Raw genomic sequence first — 943 nt, forward strand, 5'->3', positions numbered from 1 at the left:
TTTTTTTTCACTATTTTACCACATTAACTAATTGTACAAGTCATAAGAATGTATCCAACAGGTTTTAGAAAAGTCCAAGGAGTTATTTAACATGTTTTGGATTGTCCAATGACTTATTTGTTCCAAAAATTGTCCAATGAGTTATTTAACATGTTTTAAATTGTCCAATGACTTATTTGTTCCAAAAAAATATTCAATGAGTTATTTAACATGTTTTAAATTGTCCAATGACTTATTTGTTCCAAAAAATTGTCCAATGAGTTATTTAACATATTTTGGAATGTCCAAATACTTATTTGTTCCAAAAAATTGTCCAAGAACTTAATCATTCCAAACACTAAAGTCCATTAGATTTTTTTTAGACTTTTCCCTTATTAATCATGCTATTTCTATTACTTTTTCTATTTTAAAATCAATATCTGCAATAAAAAAACATACGTTCATAGGATTGTATAATTATTATATTATTTTTCATTAATGAAATAAATAAATTTATCCTTAATTATAAAACGAGAATTCTTTTTATCTTATAATTAAGAATAGAATGAAAAAATAGAATTTACCTTTAAAAATGGGCATTTATTTTAGAACAGACTAAATTAATAATGTAGACACATTGCAATCTATGCAGACAGATTTATCAGACATATAACTTTATCCATTAAAGATTTAGACATGTAACTTTATCCATTAAAGAAACAATGACATAGAGCTTCTATTAACCAACAAAAGCTATGTTCATCATCTATCTCCCTTCTACATCGGTAATAGTCAATTGATTGATCTCAGATTTACTTGAAGACGTTTGCATACTATCAACTTGTGTCTTTGAAACGAAAGCTGGTTCGTTAGGATCCGGGAGGCTCTCGATATCCATCCCCAACATCAGAATTACCTCCATCATTGTTGGCCGATCTTGAGGGTCTTCTTGTATGCACAAAAG

General features: G+C 27.9%; 1 protein-coding gene across 1 annotated transcript in view; it reads right to left on the minus strand.

Annotated features, from left to right (window-relative positions):
- Nucleotides 1-610: 610 nt before the first annotated feature.
- The window catches only part of LOC112528525 (G-type lectin S-receptor-like serine/threonine-protein kinase At4g03230), a gene marked incomplete at its 5' end in the record, with an annotated part of 3,869 nt that continues 3,536 nt past the window's right edge, over nucleotides 611-943 (minus strand). The window contains one exon of the mRNA XM_025139554.1: nucleotides 611-943. This exon is cut by the window's right edge and continues 12 nt beyond it. Within this exon, the coding sequence (XP_024995322.1) occupies nucleotides 746-943 (198 nt within the window).

Source organism: Cynara cardunculus (assembly GCF_001531365.2).
Source record: "Cynara cardunculus var. scolymus isolate 2C chromosome LG 15, CcrdV1, whole genome shotgun sequence".
In the NCBI taxonomy this organism is placed as follows: Eukaryota; Viridiplantae; Streptophyta; class Magnoliopsida; order Asterales; family Asteraceae; genus Cynara; species Cynara cardunculus.